Below are 23,206 nucleotides of genomic sequence, written 5' to 3'. Positions count from 1 at the left end.
CTCTTGCTTAGACTTGACTGCCTAGGGTGATGGCTTGCTTATACTAGGACCTGTGTAAGTTTGTTACATTGTTGAGTAAGCCAAATATTTGAAGGGTACTTGTATCTTGAGTGTAAGTATTTGACAAGTACTGGTGATGAGTTTATTCCTACGCCTGTCCTGGGAGTGAAATGAATGTCCTCCTGCAGCTCCCCTGACCACCCTGGCAGTCGAAGTGCCTCCTCCTTGCTGATGGGTGCCCTACAGCACGCTAGATGCTCTGTTGTCCTGATCTCCCAATGCCATTTTCATTCTTTTTTCCCCAGTACCTGGCACAAAGCCTGACCCAGAGTATTTATGGAATAAGTTAGTGCCAGATGCTTCTGTAATGAGCCAGTGCTACGTCCATGGCCATTTTTCATGATTTCCAATTCACAACAGTCTCAGGCCGAGTGCAGTAGCTCACGCCTGTAAATCCTGGTACTTTGGGAGGCTGAGGCAGGAGGATTGCTTGGGTTTAGGGGTTCAAGACTCTGGGCAACACAGTGAGACCCCAGCTCTATAAAAAATTATAAAAAATTAACTGGGTGTGGTAACACATGCCTGTGGTCCCAGCTACTCAGGAGGCTGTGGGAGGCTTGCTTGAGCTGGGAGGCTGAGAGTGCAATGAGTCATAATTGCATCACTGCACTGAAGCCTGGGTTACAGTGCATAATGATCCCATTCAATGTGGGACCTCCCGGCCCTCCACTCTAAGGCTAGTGAGCACAGCTGTCTGAAGCAAGTTCTATGTCTACACTGCCCATGTCATCAGGAATCTCCGGCAAAAATTCTCCCAGATTACATTTTCGGACAATTCAGTGTCTTATATGGAAAGCATTCAAGACTTGACAGATGGCAATGGCTCGAACACCCTAACTATGTGTATCTGCCCATCGGAACCTCTGCCTGTTGTGCAGCCCTGGACTCTCACTCTCCTTCCCTCCCCAGGATCAAGTGTTAGCTGGTTAGAAATCCACACCGACAGGCCTGTGACGTTGTAACAACTTGGTTCTTGCAGAGGGTTGGCAGATGGTCACCAGGAGTGGGGGAGGAAGGGGCGTGACTTGCAGGAAGAGGAAGATCTGGACTAGCAAATAGGGAAGGGAACCCATGTGAGCAACGCTGGACACTAGGACCGGGACGGAGACCTGTGCAATCTAGCAAGAAGCCCAGCATGATCAGTGACACAAATCTATGCTGGGGACCACTTGGGAGAGCGGAAAGCTTTGGTGGAGATGAATGTAGACCATCAACCTAAGTTCAGCGTCCTCCTCTAAGCTTTGCAGATGAATCCTAAAACAGCCTCTCCAGACGAAAGAACAGCAAAAGGCTAAGAGAACCCACAGTCTCCTTTATCAGTGTAAAGTGCTAAGAGGAATCATACCATTTAGCACCAGGCACAGGCCCATGCTGTTCCCCCACCCACTACGGCTGTATTCTGCTATATGAAAAATCGTGAGACTCCAACTCTTATGTTTTTGAAAAATTTATTTTATACTCTTAGAAGCTAAGAACTTTGCCACGCAAGAACCAAATTCTGAATTAAGGTTCTTCCCTAGTGTATCTACTTCCTTTTGAAATTTTATAAACAAGATTTTATACACAAGAGGTAGCAGAGGAAAATTCCAGTCTGCTTGTTCCAAGCTCAAAAGGTACTGCACACACCTCAATGTTAGCAGGGAAGGTGGGGCAGGACAGGGTAAGTTTGATGATACGGCGCTCTAGTTCCTAAAACTGATTGTAGTTGTCAGTGACTGTGTGAGGACTGTAGAAGTCGTGGTGAGATGCCCGCTGGGATGCTTATTTTCTTTCCCAGGATGCCTTTAGCGGGCAGAATCGGCCATCCTAAGATTGGCCTCACTAAGGGAGCTGCTTGAGACACAGCATTGAGTTAATTGTGCAATTCCTGCTCTGTTTGCAGACCATTTTGAAAGGTTTATAAAAACATCTTCATCCAAAAAATTGGCAGTAAAAATGACAACTCTTCCAAGGTAAGCCTGTCATAATTGTCACTGTTGTACTACGTTAAAAAAAGTCATCAGCAGGTTCACTGACTGTAGCTGTCAGAAATCAAGTGGTTACCAGCAAAGTGAAAACGACGGTCACTGAAGCAACGGTGTAAGCAACATGAACCGAAGCATACAATATACACTGTGAGCGATCCTGATGAAACTTTACAGTGAGGACAGCAGGTGCTGGGGTGTGGAAGGCGTTGTTTCCATAGGAAATAAGGGGACTAGAAGTGGCGATTTCACTCCTGATTTTGGGCTCCTGAGAGTGCAGTGGCCAGCGATGACATCCCAGCGCGGATCATCGCCAGCATTTCAAGGTCATGTCCCACACAATCTCTTGGTGAGGATGGGGGTGGAGAGAAGGTGAGGAGGGTAGGGGAAACAGTCGGACATGAAGCATTCACGTACTCAGAACCAGCACTGGAACATCACATTTCAAACTGCAAGAACACTGGAATTGTCTGAAGTTTGCCACACGCCTCTGTCTGTTTCTCTAAGGGTACAGTTCTGCTCTTAAGTGCTGGCCCTTCCATCTTCTTAGCATGTTTGACAAAGGGCATCGTGAGCCTCCAGGAAGTCACAGAATAACAAAGTGAAGTCTGATGGCACAGAAACCCTCACTGTCAGACGATGAAGTGACTGGGCCATGGCGAGAGCACAGCAATGAGACGCCATCTGCCTGGCCACGTGCCCACACAATGCCACAGCAGCCAGACAGGCACTTTGGGGCTGGCTGCGCCTCTGTGACTTGGCAAATCTCACTGACAGTGGAAACCTGGCACTTCCTAAAGCTCCCTAGTTCTGTGCACGGTGAGATGAAAATAAGGCAGAACCTATAACTAAAGGCAAAACAGGGCTGAAAATGTGAGCAAGTCAAAATACAAAACGTACAAAATATTTATGAAATATGTGGGTGTAATTTTTCTCCCCCACCAAAAAGGGAGCTGGTACAAATGAACGAATGGTGCTATACTTTGGAAACACAACTAAATAGATGGTTATTCAATTGCTCTATATTTATTTCTGGGAAAATAAATCTTAAACCTTGACTGTCTTTTCAGTGTTAATTAGTCATGTTGAGGAGAAACAATTCTCAAGTTCCTTCTCTGCATTAAAATTACTACGAAACTCACAAGCAGTATGTACCAACTCAAATGGTTGACTTCATATACAACCAATACCAAGGGTTTCGGTAATTACATTTTAAGCAAAAACAAATGATTGCAGATCACATGATTTAAGACTACAGTTTATTCAATATGTCTCCAAGCATTAAAAAGATAATTTTGTGAAGTCAAACTCAGTAAAATTATATCTTAAAGTGCTTTTATTTTGCTGTTTTAAAAATCTGTTTGGGGAACAACTCATAACTTCTTTAAGTGATTGATGTCAAAGAATCCACCCTGTACTTCTGGAGAACACAGCATTTTAAAAATTGCTCTTTTCAATCTCAATTATATCAGAAAAATACCTTCAAGAGCTTAATATTTCCCAATTTTTCATCCTGATCCTGGTAACCTTTCATCAAGATTCAAGCTTATGCATAGGGTTCTCATCTAGACCCATCTGAAATTCTATACAAATAGGGAGACATATTAAATACAAAGGTCTGTGTAAATTGACTTCTTTAACTACTATTTTACAAAGAAAAGGAATTTTATCACATATGTTTACATCATTTTAAACTGGATATTCCTGTTTAATGTTTCTGCAAGATTAAAAATTTGCCCCCACATATCTAAAAGCAGCTTGCTTTTTTTCTTAAAATATAAAAACCAAAGGAATTTCTTTTGTAGCATCGTAGAGAAAGCAACAGCTTTATGCTCACTCTTGTATGTTCGTGTAACAAAAAAGTCAGCCACTGGCTTTATTTCTGAAAATCTCCACAGAAATGTGAATCCACATATAGCCCGCGCTCCCAGGACAGCTGATCCACATGCCGGAATTCTCACTGCCAAACAGCTCCCAAACCTGCTAGCGGCCTAAAAACGCTTTCCTTGAGAAATATGCGATCTGCCGAAGTCACAGCAGCTTTCCCAGTCCAATCTGCAGGCTCTTCCAAAGGGTTCAAGGATGAAATTCTGACTCCAAGAAGGTGCTGAGCATCCAGTATTGTGACTTGACTCCTCTCAGGCTGGGCACGTGCCTCTAGGGATCAACGTCATCAAGGTCACTTCTCAACTCGCCAATCATCATGGGAGATTCTGAACCCTGCAGAAAAGAAGAGGAAGCTAAAGTTCAGATGGTTAGAGAAAAGGTTTTCTAAGGCAACTGAATTGTGTTCTAAAATTTAAACATGTCTTCGTCTGGCAATTTAATGCAGTGTTTATCAGAGGGTAAGAAAACATGATAACTATTACATCTGGTACTTGACAACTCATGATTATGTAAAACATATACATTTCTATGCTCTCATTTAGTCAGTGAAACAACCCAGTGACTTAAGACGTCTAAAGTCACAAGGCTACTCCACACTCATGTGAGAAGACAGAGCAGTGATAAAGCCGGGAGAGGCATTGGTTCCCTGCCCTGCACCTGTTAGAGATGGGCTCTGGGCCACTCTTGGGTCTGAAGGCTGCCTCTGTTACCATCTGTGCGGCCTTTGGCTTACACATGTGGTGATCATTCTGAATACTCACCGTGTGCTGTGGGACTCATCAAGCTGGGGTGGGGAGGAGCAAGGGCAGTCTGGAAGTGACAATCTAAACTGAGTGAGAGTTTGGGGTGAGTAGGAGGGGCCTGAGGTGGAAGGAAGAGAGTATATTTGATAAATGAAATTCAGAAAATGGGGTGGGGAGGTGCACAGGGGCCAGATCAAGCAGGACTGGGTTGAGGATTCTGGCTTTTCTCCTCATAGCAAAGGAAAGCCTTTGAAAGGTTTTAGTGTGTGACCCAGAGGGAAGCAGGAGTGGAGGTGAGTGGATACTAACAGAGATCAGGAGACGAGGGGCTTAGACAGATGGAGGAAAAGGATGAGCACTGTTTAAAAGGGAGCTGTCTGGGATGATATGGGGGTGCTGTGTGTGAGATAAGGAACACTGACTGAGGGCCAGCTTCGGAGGCGGCAGGAAGGAGGGGCTGAGCACGTCGAGTCTGAGGTCTTTAGGGTATGCCAAGTAGAGAATGTCAGGAACAAGAAAGCTAGCTGTTCATGTCCAGAAATCCAAGGTGGGTGCGGAGAGAGTACTGAGTGTGGGCAGGAGGACACAGGTCAGAGACTCCACGAACCTTTACTGGTGGCCTCGAAGAGGCTGTACTAGGAAGGAGATGGAGAAGGAACAGCCAGAATGGTTCTAGGAAAACTATGAGAGAGAAGTGTCAGGAAAGCCCTGGAAGACAGTGTTTCAAACAGGAAGAGCGCCAGGAGCGCCAGAGGATGCTGGGGAGTCAGCTAAGATGAGGTCTGGAAGCTGCAGGCCACCTGTCACCCCAACTGCTGAGGTGGAGAGAAGAGGGAGGGAGTCGGGGGGAAGAGGCTGAGGAGGGAGTGAGAGATGAGAAAATGGGGAAAGTGAAGTTTAGAGAATTATTCGAAGTTTGGCTGCAAAGAAGAGGAAAGAAGGCAGGGGCAATAGGCAGAGGCTTTGACAGAACAAAAGAGAAGCCAGTGTGCTGAGACACTGCTGGGAAGGGTCTGGCAGGGAGGCAGCGTTCCGGATACTGAAGAGTTACACGAATGCGCACAGGCACACTAGAATGCAAAGCTCTGCCAAGATGGGCGGGGATGAGCTTTGGGTGGACAGAAGCAAACTTCCCACTGTCACAGGAGAGGAGACAAGAACGAAGCAGATGCCTGGGAATTAGTGGCCACAGGAGCTCTCCTGTGACCACTTTTATTTTCTCTGCAAATGAAGCAGGTGATGAGGTAACGTGCGGAGTGACCTTGGGTAAGTCACATCCCTGTGCTGGGCCAGTTACCTTTCTGTAAAATCAGGGTGACAGTTCCTCGGATGGTGGTTATGAGGATCTGAAAGATAACGCTTAAAAAAAAAAAAGATACCCACTACATCAGCAACATTCATTTAATGGGGCCTATTCTGTACAAAGTACTGTGAAGGGACCACAGAAGAGACCGCTGTTAAGGAAGGTTACAGGCTACTGGAAAGATGTAATAATTACAATAATTACATTGTTCAGTGTTTGCACACAGTGAGTGTTCAATACATATTTATATTCTTTTTCTACTATCATGATTGGTATTAAAACTTTTTTTTTCCTTTTTTTTTTTTTTAAATAAACATCAAAATTTTCTTGGACTCCCCTGACAAACAGGTGTATTTCAAGAGCATGGGATCTTTTTTTTCATGCATCCATATTTCCAGGAAGGCTGGTGAGAGCAAAAGAGGGACTTTCAGTAACCTGGCAAAATAAAGTGGACAAGCTGGAACAAATCCACCTGTGGCCTGCCTTCATCAGGACTACCTGCAGGTTGATTAGGGTGGCCGGCCACAGACACCTCTATGAAGGCCTTGCATTCACTTCATACTGCAGCACTGCTCAGCCCTATAAACACATGGTTAGTGTGTGCTGAGCTAAGATCACTAGAGGGCAGAGCTGGTGTCTCTCTGGACTCACATTCCAGAGGAGGCATCTTGTTTTCCTGGACTGTGGAAATTCTTTTTGGAAAGCTTAAGAGCAAGGCTGCCCTTTGCACACAAGGACATGCCGACAATTATACCTGCTGCAGATGCCTGTCTCCGTTCTCATTGGCAGGACTGCTCTCCGACCCATTACTGCTTCCTGATTGCTCTTTTTCATTCAACAAAGCTGTGGCATACGCTAATGTGTCCTGCAGAAGATTCAAACACAAGACGACAAAGTTAAGGGCCATTCAGTGGCAGCAGCAACCAACCAGGGAAGACCACCTTTCCTTTGGCCTTCCGTGGTACCAGAGGCCTGAGAGTGAGGCCTTCATCACTGCCACTAGAACCCCTCAACCCCTGTTCACTTTTGTGACCAGACTGCCCAACCTGTATGACTTTCTTTCTAGGCAAATAATCTGCACATATTTGTATCAGTGTACACCAGTCTATTGTCTTTTCATAGAAATTCAATTGTTTCTTCTGCTTATTCTCATTTTCAACTCACATCGCTCTTCTCAGAGGTTGCAGTTTCTGAGAAACACACTGAGAATCCTCCATGAGGGATTTAGATCACACGAATACAAGAGACGGCTCTCACCTGAGCTGAAATGGTTCGCTGAAAGGTTTTTCCAGTTGATGTTTCATTAGAGACATTACTCTGTGGTGTCCAATAATGTTCTGACATCTGCGATGAAAGGTCAAAAATGCCATCAGAGGTGACAAATAAGCCCCTGTGAGTTCACAGCTTCTACCATTAGATATTGAGTCTTAAAAGCATCCAAAATAGGTACAAGTCTACTCAGACCTTCCATCACATAAGGTGATTCAAGACCTCAGTCAAAGATTGCTTCTTACATCATCATCCCTACCTTTTCCCCTAAGAAGTTAAGAAATATGTATTAAGACAAAGTTAATGCATACAGATACAAACTGTACCAAGAAAACGTTTAAAATCTGAAAACACTTTAAGGTTAGTCTCCATATTCAGTTTCAGAGACTTTTCCTGACAAGATGTGCTATTATTGATTCCTGTGTTGCAGCTAGAAAGATTCACTGTTCAATTACCTTCTTCTGTAGCCACTGCACAGCCCAGCTCCAGTGGTGGGAATTCTCCTTGAAGTACTCCTTAGCTGCAGGACACCTGGTGACCGAGGAGATTTTTGTTAGCCAAATTCTTTCTTTGCAAATAAACTTGTTCCTAGTACTTCTCTATTTTGAAACGTAAATGCTAATTTCATTAAAATTCAATTGTCTTTATATTTATGATTCTACTTAAATGGGGTTCCGAGAGTAGTCAAATTCATGGAGACAGAAATTAGAATTGCTTCCCCAGTGGCTGGGGGAAGGGAGGAATAGGGAGTTATTCTTCAATAGGTACCGAGTTTCAGTTTCAAAAGATGAAAAGAGTTCTGGAGCTAGATGGTGGTGATGGTTGCATAACAATGTGAATGCACTTAAACTCACTGAACCACACCCTTAAAAATGGTCAAAATAGTAAATTTTATGTTATATACATTTCATCACAAGAAAAAAGAACATTCGTTTTCCAGTCAATCAGCCTGTGTTCAAGTTTTCGCTCTATGATCCTAGGCATGTCACTTAAACCACCCATGATACATGACTCACGCCTGTACTAGCCGCATGAAGTTGTTATAAAGATGAAATAAGATAATACAGGCAAGGTTCTTGGCACAGTGCCTGGGTTCACAAACACTCAGGAGCTATAGGTGTGAGAGGCTATTTTGAGGTTAGGGACCTAGAGCCTGAAGAGCTGGTAGCTGGGTTACATAACTGAGAGACCTTGAGTTGAGGCTCATGAGCTCTTGCTCTTAAGGCTTCCATATCTGCCCTGATTCCTGATCTTCTGACATAGGGTCTGGTGGGTGAGCTTTTCTGGGATTCTTTAAGATCTGCTTCTCCTTTAATACTTGCCCTCATATTTTTCTGAGATCATTCTAATAGGTTTCTGTACCTTCCAAGCAAACATGTCCTGACTGAGTCAGATTCTCCAGGTATCAAAACCGGGCACATGTTTTTCTTCTGGTCATATCTGACTTGTAATTAAAACACCATTCCCTCCCTGCGTTTAAAGTTGACACTTACTTTTGAGCAAGAGTGACAAGAAATTTAACACACTGGTAGCAGCGACTGCTGTCCACGTGATTACTGTGGTGCATCAAAGCTGAAGGAAGAGAAGAGGACATTGTAACAATAAAGCACTCAACTGAAAGTGGCTCCAAGTAACAACAAGCTCTCTTGTTCTAAGAATCACGAACTATTTTAATAAACTGATAAGGAAGAACTTAACTAAAACCATGGCAGTGCCTGACTTAACAGAATCTCCAAATTCTAATGGGTAGAAACACTACTTTAAGTATGTTAAAGAAAAACATACATGGTGCCACAAGTTTGACTTTTAGGAGAACTGAACAGGAACAAAACTTTTTACTGCCTGATTATTCACTTCGAGACTTTCCCACATACCATATTACTGACAGTAGTTATAACACTTTTAGTTTGATAAATGAAATTTTATGATACTAGGGTCAGTACAGCAATTATCACCTGGTCTGTGTTTTAGGGATTTAACCATAAATAGGCCAGGCATGGTGGCTCATGCCTGTAATCTCTGCACTTTGGGAGGCCAAGGCGGGTGGATCACTTCAAGTCATGAGTTCAAGATCAGCCTGAGCAACACGGCAAAACCCTCTAAAAAAAATACAAAACTTAGCTGGGCTAGTGATATATGCCCATAATCCCACCAACTTGGGAGGATGAGGTAAGAGGATCACTTGAGCTCAGGAGGCAGAGGTTGCAGTGATCTGAGATCATGTCACTGCATTCTAGCCTGGATAACAAAGTGAGATCCTGGCTTAAAAAAAAAAAAAATAATAATAATACTTGGTCCTGCTCTTGAGGAGTTTATAGTTTTTAAGTTCCAGAGAGCCTGTGTATGGCTCTGACTAGAGTATACCATTCCAAAGGGTTGCCTGAAAAGCTGAACCTACAAAACTTTTTAGCTTAAATCTCCTTTCACAACAAAAGGATGGCTTAATCTCTTAATACATAGCAAAATCTAAAATAGGCTCAGATTAAGTGGAAATACAGGTAAATGGTGGGAGCTGGCTAAAATTATTCTGAACTAAACTTTTTCTAATAAATAGCTCAGGAAAGTCAATTGAGCCGTCTGAAAAAGAAAGCCCTGACAAACAAACTTAAGAGTAGACAGTGAAAATATGATTACGCTCACACCATAGGTAAGAAGACATTCACATTTTATGAGCGTGACAACATCCTGAGTCTCAGGTTTCAGTTTTTCTCTCCCCAGTGGCTACAGAGTACAACAGGGAGTGGGCGTTAGCTTGTTGAATAAAGTTCACAGCACTCCTGAATCCTACCTGATCTGGTAAAAGAACCCCAAGCTACACCTTACTGACTAAAAGTAGGGGAATATGTAGGGTGAGAAGCTCCCTGGGTGTTAATTCTTCTGATCAGAATGAGGGAGCTCAGTGGCCCTGACCAGATTTGTACTGTATGAGTCACTGTAGATCCACCGAGAGCAGCAGGCGGCAGAACTGGCCAGAACAATAGATTATCCACATATTTACTGTAGACATTTGTGCATAAGGCCAGGCATACTTGCCTAGTAATCCATTTTCTGTCTCAAACACAAATTTGACTCGCTCTACTTGTATGGGATCTTCTATAACCTGTGAAAGGATGAAACAAAAGTTAGTAAATGAAAGAAGGAGCTTGTGTCATAGCCACGGGTGCTTTTTTAAATAATTCTATTCAAGAGACTAATTTAGTATTAAACTACAACAACAACAAAACCAACACAGGACAGGCACAGTGGCTCATGACTGTGATCTCAGCATTTTGTGAGGCCAGGGCAGGAGGATCACTTGAGGCCAAGAGTTCTGAACTAGCCTGGTCAACAAGTGAGACCCCATCTCTACAAAAAAAAAAAAAAATTAGTTGGGCACAGTGACATGTGCCTGTAGTCCCAGCTATTTGGGAGGCTGAGGCAGAAGGATCACTTGTGCCCAGGAGTTTGAGGCTACAGTGAGCTATGACTGTGGCTCTAGCCTGGGTGCCACTGCACTCCAGCCTGGGCAACAGAGGGAGACTCTGTCTCCAAAAAAAAAAAGGAAAGAAAACAAAAAAAAATCCAATACAAACAAATATTACATCATTGCCACATGTCTCAAATAGATCTTTAAACTAAGATAAAAAACTATGAAGTAATACTTAAAGATCCATTCATTTCCTACCTATGTGTTGCTATCAACTAGATCTACAGTTCTCTGTGGGTTATGAGGACATATACTCTATGATCCTAAGGATAAGAGGTTTATGCTTTAACTTGCTTACTAAAAATGTGAAGTTTTGCTATCAGAGCTGTATTTCTAGTTCTTAGTACTGAACTGTGCATGGTATGTAAACTACCAATATATACATTGTTCATCTACCAACAAAAGTTTTGATGGATGAACTATGTATATGTTTGTTTGATAGATGTTTGTTTGTTGTTGATAGATTAACAATACACAGTCCTACCCCTAAGGAGCAATAATCTACCAAAGCTAGTAAAAGCATTAGAACCAAAAGGAGGTAAAGAACTTGAAAAGTAAGCTTTTAACAAATGGCACCCATGATGTCTTTTCTTAATCAAAACTCTCTATTAAATGCCCAGTCTGTGCCAAGCCCTCTATGAAGTATAAGGAATCCAAAGGAAACCCAGGCCCTCACTCTCTACGGAACCTCTGGACCAGACACATAACTCATAACCAGTCACCAAATCCCACTGATTCTCTTTCCATAATACCTCTTGACCTGTCTGTCCCTTGCCCCACCACAGGCCCTGTTATTTCACACTTAGAATATTCCCAGACTCCTAAATGGTCTTCCAATTCCCAATCTTGTATCCTTCTTTAGCCCATCCTTCAATGTAACTGCCAGAGGATTTTTTTCCCCCTGCTCTTCATACTTCTGAAACTGGAAACATCCTACGATTGGTTACATTTCCGTTTCATAGCTCTTAAAAATATTATCAGTAGTACATATATACAATCAATAGTATCTGAGATTTGATGATAAACTGTAAAGCCAGAAATTCACCTCTGAGGATGACTGTAAAGTTTAACCGTAATAACATTTGCACTAACACAATGCCTTCTCCACCATGAGGCCCTGGCAAGGGTTAACCATCCGTAGCACTCCCCTTCACTCTGCACCACAGCTGCCTGTGTACTTACCTCACTCCCTCACTCAACCGCGAGCTCCGAGGAGGTAGTTTTACTACTGCTCACCTCTAAACCAAATGCATTAAACACGTGACTGACGTGAAGAAGACTCAATAAATGCAGACCAAATGAATGGAAAAACAATAAAGACATAATTTTTTATTTATAAACACTTGTTGACTAATACATTCCTAAATAAAAGTGAATCAGAACAGTTATGACTTACCAATATTTCATGAAGTAGTTGGAACGTATTCTTTAACTCGTGGGGTGGAGCAGTTTCTAGTTGGTTCTGAAATATTTTTTAAAAGCATAAAAATTTCAGTGGAAAAGGCAATAAACAATGCTGGATCCAAACCCTAGTTCTATCACCATCTGGCTGACCTTGAGCAAGTCAACTCCCCTTTCTGGGCCTCAGTTTCTCAAATGCTAAATCTGGAACTGAAATGAACAACCTGTAAGGCTCTTCCAGCTGCAACGCTCTGATACTTCACTATGAAATTAGGAAGGAGGAAACAGAAGAGATTTCAAGTCACTAAACAGATCTGATTTTACATATGTCCATATCCCAGCATGTTTTCCAGAATATGCTGGTAGAGCTACAAGAATACAAATGAGAAGCTGGGTGCGGTGGCTCATGCTTGTAATCCCAGCACTTTGGGAGGCTGAGGCGGGCAGATCACCTGAGGTTGGGAGTTCGAGGCCAGCCTGACCAACATGGAGAAACCTCGTCTCTACTAAAAATACAAAAATAGCTGGGCATGGTGGAGCACGCCTGTAATCCAAGCTACTCAGGAGGCTGAGGCAGGAGAATTGCTTGAACCTGGGAGGCAGAGGTTTCGGTGAGTGGAGATTGTGCCATTGCACTCCAGCCTGAAACTCGGTCCAAAAAGAAAAGAAAAAAAAAAGAAAAAAAAAACAACAGATGAGAATACTCTGAGTTAAGGATGCTATGAACAAAGTACATAAAAGGTCGGCTTATTAAATAGAAAAATGTGCCAAGATACACTAAGCGAAAAAGGTAAAATTCATAAAACACACTCCCCTTCGGCCATTTTAATAACATTTATATGTATAAAAGGTGGGAAAGACCATTGTGTTAAAATACCACACTTCCAAGAGGCCAGGTATGGTACTAAGTGAGCACTTCACATATTATACCACCTTGGCGAATCCTTACAACCTGTGAAATCAGTCACAGAGGAGGAAACTGCCCAAGAGCATATAATTAGTAACTAGCAAAGACAGGAAGTTAATTGCTTCTGACATAGGCCTGTACATAAAAGGCTGAGGGCAAAACATATTGTAGTAACAGTCTAAAGACAGAATCCACTAATCGCCTGCTTCTTGTTAACACTACATGTATCACCACTGTAAATACTGGTGCAGAAAAGAAGGCATGCAGGAATTCTGCGGGCAGAAACTAACATATACACAGTGTAAATGCACACAAAGAGGCCTGGAGGGAAACAGCAATGTAACAGTGTTGGTCCCTGGGGTAGAGTGGGCAAGGATGACGGGTGGTGACCAGAGTAGACCTTGGTCTCATTTCCCTTTTATTTATTTATTCTTTTCCCAGTCTATATTTTTTCTTTTGGCCTCTTTCTATGATTAAATTCTCCCCAAAGGGAGTGCAGTAATTTATCTATGTAATTAAAAATTAAAGATTAAAAATGAATCAAATGAACCTACGCTATTAGGATTAGGAGAAACAATTTCCGAGAACAAGCACATTGCCTTGGGGCACACAGATGCTCTCCTAGATTCTCACATAAAGGCTACCTGGCTATGACTAGTTTAACTGAGGTCCTACCTTAATGAAATGCAGCATTGTGAAGGAAAAATGCTCATTACAGAAACAGCAGTACACCACCATCTCAATGAGCGCCAAGAGCGAACCCGTCAGCTCCCGCAAAGCAAACATGACCTGGTGGGAGGACATAACAGAGTCAGCTCTTCATGTCACAGGTAACAGTCCATCTGCTGTTGCTGCCTGTAACTCAAATCTACCCAGATTTTAAGATAATTAACACTGCCTCAAAACAGGGTTTCTTAACTGTGAGAAGTCTATAGATAGATTCCAGGGTGTCTAAGCCTGACTGAAATTTTACACAACTTTGTGAAAATGTGCACTTTTTTCCAGGAGTTGTTTCCATCAGTTTTTCAAAGGCAAAAGCTCCCACAATTAAAATAATCACCAATTTATCCAAAAAATATTAAGCCAAAGTAAAAAAAGATGTATTAAATAGCACAACACTGATTTACTTAGAAAAAAAAAAAAACAAAAAAAAAACAGAATTATATTGTTCATAGATTCACGTATCTGTAAATCAGTTAGGAAAGATGGACCAGAAGATGGCGTCCATAGCTGGGGCGGCTCTGTTGGAAGGGTAGGGTCGGATTGAGGATTGAGCCACACAAGCGCCACGATGGAGAGCTGAGAGCAGCCCACCCCATACTCCTGAGGTTTAACAACATGTGTGGTTCATAGTTGTAGCATTCCAGGACCAGGGACACACAAGAGAGATTGGGATCAAAACCTCTACAATGAATGAAATGATTTTGATGGGTGAAGTGCCTTTTACCTCCCTCTGGGGCCCTGATTGGTAGCTGGCTGGGCTGGACCTGGAGGTCTGGACCTTGGCTGAAGAGAGGACTAATAATATTCTCTTCCACCAATTATTCTTTCTGACATATAAGAAAACTTAATTTGAAAGAATAATTTCTTCTCTTAACAATACTCTTCATGCCAAACACAATTAATAACAAAAAGCAATTTTCCTCAAATAGGAGAAAAAATGGCTTTAGAATAACAAGTACATACCTCTAACAGGTAAGGTTTCCCTTCAGACATGAACAACAAGGCTTCTACCTCCTCATGGAGGGGCAGCAGAGGGCTTGAGGGAGCAATGCTAATGGGTGATCGTTGCTTAAATATGCCAGGAGCTTTAGGAGACCAAAGAAACAAAACAGAAGCTGTCTCACCTGGTGTTACTCCACAGAATACACACCCATAAGGAAATGTGCCTCCTTCAAGACTTGCACACACACTGAGTACTCACACAAGCGGATCCCTCACAGTCTAGAGGATACCTAGTGATTTCTACTCGATAATATCTCAAAGAGGTAAAAATATAAATAGTCTACGAAATAGTGCCAAAAACTGCCACTGAAGAAGTGGAGAAGACACTTTTGTTCCTCAAATAACTGTTCTCAAATAATGGCCAACACCAACTATGCTAAGCAGAATCAACCATATGGAAGGAGTTATCTCATTTGCTAGAAAAATCAGAATGCATACTTTAATTTTCTTTACAAAACTGTCTGGGCTCACGAAATTAGGTAGCTTTGTCTTTTTAGATGAGTCAGAGTTTAGTAAGCAAACTCTACCTTACAACCATCCAAGTGTTCCTCCAATGTCCCTTTAGACAATAAACATTTCTCTGTCAGAATGATGCTCTCTGTTTTTTAGTTTCCTGCCATTAGATCTTCCTAGCAGCTTCTGGGTCTGAGCTTGCATTTATGCCTTGGCTTCTTTGCTACTAGCTAGCTATACGACCTTGTGGAGGTTACCCAACCTTTCTGTATCTTAGTCTTCGCATCCATAGACTGGGACGAACACTCCTCATAGGTTTGGTATGGGGATCAAACACGGTAAGTTTAAAGCACAGCACACAGAAAACACTGAAAAGCTGTTTGGTTGTATTATTACTATGGTTGTTGTTACTATCATGACAAGGCCTGGGAAGAGTATAAAACAGTACACACATAGGTTAGGATACTGGAAAATCATATAGGACAATTGTGTTTTTGCTGTATTAAATGACTGTGCTACTAGTTCTGGGAGACAAAATGGAAAATGCTACCAACTGTATCTTACATACAAATGTATTTCGATGATGTGATTTATTTCTGCATCCCCTTTGTTTTTACAAAGTACTTTATCTCATTATCTTGTAATACCTGGGGAATTATGTTTTTAGTATTTTGCACTGAAGATCAGAACGATCAGGTGGCTTGGTCAGGTTCACACAGCTAGAAGACTCGAGCCCACACCATGGCTATTTCCCCACAGTATCAGCTCAAGTTAAGGTGACAAATGAGCTCTGAATTAGCCTTTAATCCTAGAGAGTTATTAAAAAAAATACTTATATACCCTCTCACCTCCCTCAAATAAATGACTCATTTTCTCTTATGACAAACTAGTATAATATTACAAAGTTTAACATGAATTCAAACAAAAATTTTAAGTGAACCTCAACTAGCAAGTAGTCGAATGAGAAACAAGGGAAATTCACTTAATTGCTAATATTATTACTCCCCAAGCTAGATAAATTCAATACCTCTTTATTTTAAGATATGTTAAGCTTACCAACATTCCTTTGGGACGAGACATCTGAATGCAAAACAAGTAATGCCACTGTATTGTGAAGATTCCCAAATTCTCGTGCTTGTGCTGAACTCCATCGACGTATCTGTCATCAGAGAAGATAAAGTGGCTGTCAGTGTTTTCGTCAGAAACAATATGAAGAGGAAGGGAGAGGGTTTGCTGGCTCATAATATTCTGGGCTTTAATTATTTCTCAATGCTTGATAGAAGAGGGTCAACGTACAAAAAAACCACAGGTTTTAAGCCAGCTCAAAGGGTTCTATTAACTCACATTCTAAAACCAGTCCCTTCAGGTATTCACTTTAGCTACTGAGTGCTTACAATGTGCCAGGTAATCTTCCTGGGCCTCAGTATAATGGAAAAAACCCTGAGGCTGGAGATCTGCAGGTCTGGCCCTGCCTCTACCACTCACCGTGCTGTATAATGTGGGTAAATTCTTCACCACAACAATATCTGAGTTCTTCATGTACTGGCAGAGATAAGGCTACCTACTTAATCTGCCTACTTTGTGATTTTGAGGACCAAATGAAATATTAAAAGTGAAAATATTTTCAAAAGTAAAAATGCACTCCATAAATACAAAACAGTATTAATTACATGTGCAGCTGAATTATAGTGAATTTAGATCAATTGCTAGTGTCAATGGGGTCTTAGATATGAAGAGCTTGAAGTGGAAAGGGGATACTGCAAATCTCAACATAACATCAACACACAGAGCACATGACGGTGTTGGTACTTGTTTTTTAACACTGAAGAGGAAGCTGAGAGGAAGCCTAGGCTGAAAATCTGTCTTTTGTAGCCTGTACAATGTGTTACATACAGTGGAAAAGGCTCCGGCTTTGACACCAGCAGAGCTGGGTCTGAATCCCTGCTCTACCAATGCATTAGCTTTGTGACCTTGGACAAGTTACTTAACATCTCTGAGCTTTAATCCTTGCCTGAAAATGAGGATGAGGCTGCTTAATTTTACTGAATTGTGAGTAACAAAGTATACCACCATAAAGTGATCAGTTGTATCATACATAACAAGTGCTCCATAAATAGTGCTTATCATCACGGCATGTTGGCATTTCATGTATTTTCAATCTATCAAACAAAATATAATGGATGGGAAAAACACAGCATTAAAGGAATTTCCAACAGGAGAGTTGGTTTTGGATACATTCAACCCTATTCTGACAAAATAACCTCAGGAAGCCGAGGTGGGAGGATGGCTTGAGCCCAGCAGTTCGAGACCAGCTTGGGCAACTTGGGGAAACCCTGTCTCTACACGAAATAAAAAAATGAGCCAGGTGTGGTGGCATGTACCTATAGTCCCAGCTACTAGGTGGCAGAAGAGGGAGGATTGCTTGAACCTGAAAGGTCTAGGCTACAGTGATCCCTGATCACACCACTGCCTCCAACCTGGGTGACAGCAGCCTGGTGACAGAGTGAGACCTTGTCTCAACCAACCAACCAACAGAAAAACCCAAAACAACTACCTTTTCATTTGAACAAGAGTATTTATTATATCTGCAATATCATTCAGTTTATAACAGCACAACTTCGCATTTGAATTCTGACTTGTGTTTTCAGCATCTGACTTAAAAGGACCACCACCAAAACAGTCTTGTTCACAGCCCCAGAGAGGAAGTAGAAGACCCCAATGCCACCTACTCCTTAAAGGTTTTTGAAATCCCCTACCCAGTCAGAATCCATCTTTCCCTCTTACGACACTCACACTTCACATTTTGATTGACATTCTAGTTAGAAATTTCCATGGGTTATTAGACTAAATCCTACAGAGAAGTTGTAAAAATAATTTAACTCCAAAGAACTTTAAAGTCTCTATGGTACTAGTGCTTAGACTTTTATGAAATTAAAAACACTTATCACCTACGAAAAGGAACACAGTGGCTATGAAAACCATAGCCATTCCACTAGAAAAATAAAAGCAGTCTTTACCTGATTGTTCTGCCGACTGGCCCCTAGGAGAAAGCTGATCATGTGTCGCAGAGCTGAATGTCTCAGAAGAAGATCTCCCGCCCTAATACCTTGCTGTCACAAGATATTGAGAATAACAAATTATATTTCTATAAAGACAAAAATTTGTTTTAAAAACAGCTAAATAACAAGTTTTAAGGAGTCAATAATACGTTTTTTAAAAATAGTATTTCCATATAGAAAGTACTTGTTAAAATCTAATTCAAAAAACTCCTGGAGCCTCACGCTGGTTCACAATAACTACTAAACAATTAACTCCTAGTTTTCATGCAGACTTCCGCTGCTATCACAGAGCAACTATACTCACCTTATCGGAATTCTTGCAAGTAATATAATTCACAAGCTTTTTAAGAAGAAACATCATAAAAAACACATAGAACTTTACTAACCAGTCTGAAAGCTTTTTAGAGTACAAATCCTCTGTATTAAGAAAAGATATTAGGAAAGAAATTATTTACCTTTTGCACAAAAGTGTTGAACAGGAAAAAGTACTGAGCACAGTTTTTACAATTTTCTGGAACGTCTTTATCGAGCAGAGCAAGTAGTACCTCCAGCAACTGATGAAGGCTTTTTAACTGGTTAGAGGAAAGATAAAATTACATGAAGAAAAAGAACATAAGACAGACATTTATAACAGGATTAATTTGAGGTAAATCATCATAAGAACAAAAGGAAAGTCTGATTGATACAATCCAGTCTCAGATTCAGATGGACTTATGCTTTGAAGAGCAAAAACAGAATTAACCATTTTACCTTCCAGAGAAAGATTGGTACCATAGCAATAATTAAAAGAAAAGCTTAGTTTCAGTTCCTAGATTTCAGAGTCAAGGGCATGATGCTACCGCCGAGTCACATTTTCTCCAGAGCCAGTATCTCTCTGTCTCTTAAAAAAAGGTGGGGTGTTTAGGGAAGACATTTCTGAATCCCTCCCTCCACTATGTTGCTTCTTCACATAATCACAGATGCAAAGAATAAAAAACACAGACACAGGCATAGGGGCTGGAAACCAAGCCGATGGAGCAAATGGAGAGCAACAGCCTGACAGAATGACAACGGTGATATCGACTCAGCCGTGAACTTACTTGAGAGCCCGCTGACGCCTCATGGAAAGCTTTGAAAAACATTTTATTTGTTTAGAAACCATTTTGGTTATGACATTGCTTCTTCTTTCCCTCCCACCCCAACTGTTTTTGGACAAGTCCCTAGAAGTTCATCTGTGATCTAGAATTAAGACCAGGCTTACTACTCTCGTTAGTTCATTTCCTCTGAAGATGGTAATCAGACTCTGCAATATTCCCATCCATCCTGTCACACCCATTATGAATACAGTAAAATTTAGCATTTACACAGCACTTCAGTTTCAAAGTACTTTACAATATAAAGTGGGTGGCAAGAGGCGCCATTTCCATTTATAGGGGGGAAATAGACATGAAAATCCATCAGCTGGGCATCAGACAGAACTCACTGAGCAAATGGCTTCCAAGTATATGGCTGCCATTCCCTTCTCTTTCTGCCACCTGCTGTCCTGTCTTTAGAGGCTGGTGGGTAATACGCTACAGCCTGACCCCATCTGTTTGGAGGCTGCACTAACTCTGCCTTTATCCTTTGTTTGGGTTGGTACATGGGAGGAAGGAGGAGAGGGATATGGTCCTTAAGTTAAGAATTCTTGACGCATCTTAGAAACTTCCACAGGGGATGGAGCAGTGGCATTTGAACTGTCCTCAGCAGCTCCCATGGCTTGTATTCTATATTCTGCATCCAGGTAGGGTTTTGTTTAAAAAATAGTTCTGCTATTTAAGGTGATCAAAACCACTGCCTTACAGTAAACCTCAACTTCCTAATGATTCCCAGAATTGAGACACAGTCTTTTAGGACCTTCCTAACAGGCATATTTGACTGCCTTATTCATGGAACTAACTGCTTGGGTGGCAGGTACTATATCTGGATCAATATCCTCCTCACAGGACTTACTCAAAGTTGCACAGCAAAGCCAACATCTGCATTTGAAGCAGTAACTTCTAGAATCTGTTAGTTCATTGAGGAACAATGCCTCCAGCTAACATTTATAAGGAGCCAATTTGTTGTGAAAATAACATTTTTCAAAGTTTTCCATGTAGTGTCAGCTGTTTGAAACAGCAAACTTGGGAAGTAACTGCTGTATCTGGAAGGGCTTAACGTCCCTGGATGAATGGCACTATTTGGTTTGGTTGCCAGCTGCAGGTTTAGATCAGGAAAATAGCTTATGAGCAAAGAGACAAGGCCAGAGGTGGCTCAAAATGTCTGCTGGTCTAGATGAGTCTCTAGACACAGATTAGTCTCAGTTCAGAGAGATCTAATACAAACGCTTGAGAGAGGACTCTGAAAAGGGAATGTTTCTAGAGACAAAACCCCAAAGCAGACCAAAGCAGGCCTGAATTCCTGGCCTACCCTGGTGTTTGGTATGTGAGGAGGAAGGGACAGAATGCCTTCTCCCTGGCATGTACCAAAAAGTCAGTTCACAAATGTGTGTTTATGTGGCAAAATTACCAGACTCCAATCCTAGGCTCTTTCTTATTACCTGCAATTTAAAACATTTGGTAAAAACACAACGTATAAATAACGTTTTAAAAACGAGACCGACCTTATCCTGATAAAACAAGGCACTGTCTAAGGTTTTCTCCAGAATGGTGGCCACAGCAACTCGTACTTCTCTCACACTGCACTCCAGTAAGAAAATCCTGAAAGAAAGACAGGTGGTATGAGAAAGCAAGATACACTGCCATGACTTCAACCTTCCCAACACAGGTCCCACCTAACAGTCAAGAAACAAAAGCACGGTCTCCTGACAGTGTTAGCACTTGTAGGCCAAGTGGAGCTTTCTAAGGTCACTTCACTTCTGCTTATTCCTGGTAACTATAATGCTACATATTAGCCGACAGGGTTCTGTTCAAAATTCACTAAGATTCTAAGCGGCAACGGTAAGAAAGTTTACAAGATAACAAGTACTCCCATAATGTTTAGCTTTAGAGGTCCAATCAGACTCAGGCACAATTCTCTTGGAAGGAATACCTAGAGGATGCAAACAGATCCAGAATATGGGGAGCTCTACAGAACAAACAGTCTTCTCCCCAAACAAATGGCACAGCATACAAGGGGAAGGTGGGGGGAGGGGAGCAAAGGAACAACTGATGGTTGGAAGAGCCTTAAGAGACACAGAAAGCAAAGGCCATGTGTGGACTTCACTGGTTCCTGATTTGTGCAAACTCAATGGTAAAATGACACTTCTGAGACCTCCGGAGGAAATCTGAACAGGGACTGGGTATAAGGTGATACGAAGGAATTAGTAATTTTGCTGGTGTGATAATGGTAAAGTACTTATTTTTTTTAACTTTTCTATTAGAGATAAACTTTACCTGCAGATACATGCTGAAAATTTATCATGAAATGATATAATGTCTGAAATTTAAAATCCTTCAGAGTGAAACAAAAGGCCTGCATGTAGGTTGTGTGTGAGAGCTGAGATAGCTAAGACAAGACAGGCAAATGTCAACAACTTGCCTGGAGCCTGGGTACAGGAGAGGGCTCATTCTGCCTACTTCTATGTGTGTTGAAACATTTCCACAATAAAACGCTCTTAAAGATGTAAAGCATCCTTCATGTTAGTAGTTTGAATTCTTTAGATCAATCTGTAAGCAACATTTACTATGAATTATTTTTTTTTTTACAATTAGAATTAGGTTTAAAGAATTGCCTTAAAAAAAGACTACACTGAGGGGCTGATCTAAAAGAGAACACTCTTTATATTTAAAGTTACTAAAATATTAGTACAGTATATATACTTATTTTAGTTGTAAAAATGACAACCTATCTTAAAAATTATAAAGAAATAAGTAATCAGAAAAAAAGATTATTAAATCTTCAAACATGAAATCACAGCAATTGATAGTGATGAGTAATTGGTCTTTATAAAGAAAGAAACAGGGATTGAGAGTTTCACAGCAAGTACAGCTGAACCCAGGATGGTCCAGCTCTGTGGTGGAGAGGCGTCCGCCATTACCAAGGCAGTCCACCACTACGGAGGTAGTCTGCCATTGCTGAGGCAGCCCACCATTGCCAAGGCAGCCCGCCATTACAGAGAGAGTCTGCCATTATAGAGGTGGGCCGCCATTGTCAAGGCAGTTCTAATTATACCCATATAAACAGGACTGCAGGGAAGTTCACACGGCAACTGTGCGGAGCCCACAGCAGCTCAGCAAAGCCTCTGCATGCAGACTGTGACTAGGCTGCTCCTCACTGGGCAGGGCAGCCCTGAAAAAAGGCTGCAGCACAACAGAAACTCATAAAGCCCTAACTCCCTGGGACAGAGCACCTGGGGAAAAAAAAAAGGGGTTTATGAGTTCTGCTGCAGCAGGCTTAAATGTACCTGCCCAGCAGCTCTGAATGAACAATGGAGCTCACAACTCAGCACTTGAGTTCCTATAAAGGACAGACTGTTTCCTCAAGCAGCTCCCTGACCCCCATATATCCAAAGAATCACCTCATAAAGGAGAGCTCAGACTGACATCTGGCGGGTATCCTTCTGCGACAAAGATAGCAGAAGAAGAAACTGGCAGCAACCCTTACGGTTCTGCAGCTGCTGCAGATGATCCCCAGGCAAGCAGGGCCTGGAGTGGACCTCTGCAGTCCTACAGCAGAGGTGCCTGACTGTTAGAAGGAAAACTAAGAAACAGAAAGAATTAACTTCATCATCAACAAACTGGACGTCCGCTCAGAGACCCAATCTGAAAGTCAACAACTACAAAGACAACAGGTGGATAAATCCACAAAGATGGGAAGAAACCAGCACAAAAAGGATGAAAACACCTGAAACCAGAATGCCTCTCCTCCTACAAGGGATCACAACTCCTCACCAGCAAGGGAACAAGGCTGGATGGAGAATGAGTCTGATGAATTGACAGAAACAGACTTCAGAAGGTGGGTAATAAGAAACTTC

At 41.8% G+C, this 23,206-nt stretch overlaps 1 protein-coding gene across 3 annotated transcripts in view; it reads right to left on the bottom strand.

Annotated features, from left to right (window-relative positions):
• Positions 1-1,494: 1,494 nt before the first annotated feature.
• USP24 (ubiquitin specific peptidase 24) overlaps positions 1,495-23,206 on the bottom strand; it is a 160,437-nt gene continuing 138,725 nt past the window's right edge. For all 3 annotated transcript variants that reach the window (XM_032296865.1, XM_032296863.1, XM_032296864.1), the window contains 13 exons: positions 20,855-20,951; positions 18,693-18,809; positions 18,196-18,288; positions 16,235-16,337; positions 14,687-14,808; positions 13,676-13,789; positions 12,089-12,154; positions 10,260-10,326; positions 8,720-8,798; positions 7,682-7,757; positions 7,215-7,301; positions 6,712-6,822; positions 1,495-4,244 (listed from right to left, as the gene is read on the bottom strand). In XM_032296865.1, coding sequence (XP_032152756.1) covers positions 4,182-4,244; positions 6,712-6,822; positions 7,215-7,301; positions 7,682-7,757; positions 8,720-8,798; positions 10,260-10,326; positions 12,089-12,154; positions 13,676-13,789; positions 14,687-14,808; positions 16,235-16,337; positions 18,196-18,288; positions 18,693-18,809; positions 20,855-20,951 — 1,195 coding nt within the window. In that variant the 3' untranslated portion in view covers positions 1,495-4,181. The remainder of the gene's footprint in view (positions 4,245-6,711; positions 6,823-7,214; positions 7,302-7,681; positions 7,758-8,719; positions 8,799-10,259; positions 10,327-12,088; positions 12,155-13,675; positions 13,790-14,686; positions 14,809-16,234; positions 16,338-18,195; positions 18,289-18,692; positions 18,810-20,854; positions 20,952-23,206) is intronic.

Source organism: Sapajus apella, unplaced genomic scaffold, assembly GCF_009761245.1.
Source record: "Sapajus apella isolate SASKATOON/1434 unplaced genomic scaffold, GSC_monkey_1.0 scaffold36, whole genome shotgun sequence".
In the NCBI taxonomy this organism is placed as follows: Eukaryota; Metazoa; Chordata; class Mammalia; order Primates; family Cebidae; genus Sapajus; species Sapajus apella.
This window is presented reverse-complemented; position numbering and strand designations above follow the sequence as displayed.